General features: G+C 41.8%; 1 protein-coding gene across 1 annotated transcript in view; it reads right to left on the reverse strand.

Moving 5' to 3' along the window:
- galnt9 (polypeptide N-acetylgalactosaminyltransferase 9) overlaps positions 1 to 3151 on the reverse strand; it is a 72159-nt gene that overhangs the window by 7651 nt on the left and 61357 nt on the right. Inside the window, exon 9 of the mRNA XM_031848857.1 lies at positions 773 to 868. Within this exon, the coding sequence (XP_031704717.1) occupies positions 773 to 868 (96 nt within the window). The remainder of the gene's footprint in view (positions 1 to 772; positions 869 to 3151) is intronic.

Genomic DNA, 3151 nt, shown 5'->3' on the forward strand with positions numbered 1-3151 from the left:
GGGTTCCGAGATTGCATTTCAGGCAACGCTCTCCACACTGACTGTTTACCTGCATTCAACAATAGCCTGCTCACGTGTGATTGGTTACCATTAAATGTGACAGTAATCCCACATCTTACTAGTTTTCCATGCATGAGCATCCTGACATATATCTTTGGTAGTTTATTACTATTCAACCAGAATACTTGTTAAAGTATGCTTCCCGGTTGAATCCTCAACAGGCTTTTTTCCCATTTATGTAGCTCGCAAATGTAGATTTATTCCAATTTACTGTCACCACTTCACTGGTGAATTATGATATCATGTTATAACCTGCCTTCAGTGTGTCTTGGGCGTTTCCTAGCTGTTCATTTAAAAGCTTCAATGGGGATGTGTGGAAGTCCATAGCTCTGTATTATGAGAAGTAGTCAGGCAATAGCGATGTTGCTACTGACACTTATTAATAAACACAAATGTATTTTACTTCTATGGGACTTGAAGAGGAGAGTAATTATACCACATCATCCTGAGCAGAGTCCTCAATTGTTGAAATGCGAATATGTTGATTTATACATTTAAGAATGAGTGTTTACATTTTCCAGGAGGTCAATACAAGGAAACCAAATACAAATATCAGACATGTAATGCTATTTTGGAAGAATCTACAAAATTCATGGACTGACTGACAGCTTAACCTATTGCATTATTGAGTAATTGCCTGATGAACATAGCTGCTTAATGAAGAAAACAGTGAACATGGACACACAAACAGTTCATGACAAACTGGTCTGACCTGCGAGGACATGCCGTGGCATGGGTAGAGGATGGCTTTGTCGTCGTCCTCAGAGCCCTGGTCCAGGCAGTAGCCGCTAGCTTTGCTGTTCCTCACCTAAAAGACAACACAGAAGGTCCAGGTAGTACATTAATGATTTTGAAAAGAAGAGAGTATGGGTGGACTTAGGAAGAGACAAGAGAGAAGCTTCTTGTACAGTAAGTGGGAGGTGCATTGGCATGAAGATTAGAATACAGGAACAGTTTGACGTGTTGGAAAATATGCTTATTCGTCTTGCTGAGAGTTAAATGAGAAAAGTTAAACCACTCTCTTACTGTATCTGTTAATTAAATACTTTTTACATCTAGCCTACCGGCACCTCGCAGCTTACTAAATAAACTTATCTTAATTCTCTAGGAAGTTTTTTTGTTATATAGCAGATATGACATCTTAGATATGCTAGTAGTTGGATTTTGTTACCTTTGGACAGAGACAGCCTAGCTGTTTTCCCTTGTTTCCCTGTTCTTTTGCTAGGCTAAGCTAACAGTCCCTTGGCTGTATCTTTGGAGTTACATACAACCATCTTGCATTAATTCTAAAACAGACAATAATTGTTGAAAACGATGATGAAGGGAAGGATCTCAATTCTCTGTTTCACAGGTTAAAAGCCTTTCTCATTCTATGTTAAGCAGCGGCTAACCTGTTACGCCCACTGACTTTACTTTTGTCTCTTTTTGGAAGAGAGCTGTCTCTCTGTGTTTCAGGTCTGCCGCGCCCCCTTTCAGTGCCTGGAGCACCCACACCTGAGAGTCATCAGTCCATCAGTGGAGCTGGATATCAACCCCCAGATCCAGTACTCCTGCCCTTTTGTTCTTGGATTTCGAGCTGTTTGTTGGCTGCTGCTGTCATGAGCATTGCTACTGCGGAACCACTGTTTCGATTGCTCCTTGATACAGCTCTATGAAATTATCCTCTGTCTTGGCTGGCTAGTTGGTGGGGAGGTGTTTTGTAACCAGTCTGGATAATTTTGGGGAAACTGTGTAGGGGTTTTGTTGCCATTTACTTTGTAATTTATCCTCTTTGTCGGCCAGTTGAACTCTCAAACCCATACCTGTGGTTAGCGAACCTTTTGAGCGTGTGATTGTTGATTTTGTTGGGCTATTATCAAAATCAAAGACTGGTAATCAGTTTCTGTTCACCCTGATGTGTTCTACTACCTGTTTTACTCCGCAATAGCACTGCTCCTGTGGTAACCAAAGCCTTACTGCAATTTTTCACATCATTTGGTCTCCCCAAAGTGTTCCAAACCGATCACAGCATTCAGTCCAAAGTGTTCAAGCAGACCTTACAGTCCCTGAGTATTGAGCATGTTGCCTCGAGTCCATACCACCCACAGTCACAGAATTTTTTCTTTGGTGGTAGCCCCTCTCACTAACTTGCGTAGTCCAAGTCAACCTTTTGTACGGCATAATGACTGTCAACATGCCTTTGAATGTGCCAAGTCTCTCCTCTGTAGTGCTCCTGTATTATCTGCCTCTGACTTCACCAAGCCCTGTTAAGATCGAGGTGGAGGCTAATGGACTGTAGTGGTGCTGCTTCAAGATGGAGCAGATAACACCAGCCATCCGGTCTCCTACTACTCAGTTACGTTTAAGTGCCCTCAGCTTAATTATTCCACCTTGAGAAGGAAACCTTAGCTATGCTCCTTGCATTGCAACATTTTGAAGTTTGTGGGTTCCAGCTCAGCTTCTGTTGTGGTGTACACTGACCACAAACCCTTAGTATTAAACATTATGTGATAGATAGGAAATAGTGGTACATTAGGAATGCAGCAAAGCAATGAACAAAGACAATCTGGGGAACAGGGAAAACAAAGGAGTGTATAAACGGGGCAGACAAATTGCCAAATCAGGGGAAGGTGAGTAATTGAGGGCATGTCTGGATAATCAAAGAGGTGGGAAGCACAAGCTCAAAAATGGCGCCTGTCCCAAAGATCTTACCAATCTTCCTCAGGTTGTAACTGATAAGATAAGCATACTGACAGATGAAAAGTTTGCGTGACTTCAGACAAACTTGGACAGCTTCTCAGGCACGACGCAGAACTTTTTATTGATGGGCTTGACTCATGATCTTCTTGAAGAGACCCACCTGTCACACCTTAAACATGTTGAACTACACAGAATCTAGGTAGGTCAGGTATTCTACTCCTACAACAGCCGAATTAGAGGAGTAGCAATTATTATACACCTCACTGCATTCAAGTTAGATTTAAAAGAAATAAAGAGAAGAAAGGGCGCTGTGTTTTACTGTGTGTTTTTAGACGTCTTTATTTCTCTATTTCGTTCATTCGTAACATTAGGAGATTTCAATTGTGTGTCTGACTGCAATGCTGACCAGTCC

This window comes from Anarrhichthys ocellatus, unplaced genomic scaffold, assembly GCF_004355925.1.
Source record: "Anarrhichthys ocellatus isolate YVR2014 unplaced genomic scaffold, GSC_Weel_1.0 scaffold9, whole genome shotgun sequence".
NCBI classification, from domain to species: domain Eukaryota; kingdom Metazoa; phylum Chordata; class Actinopteri; order Perciformes; family Anarhichadidae; genus Anarrhichthys; species Anarrhichthys ocellatus.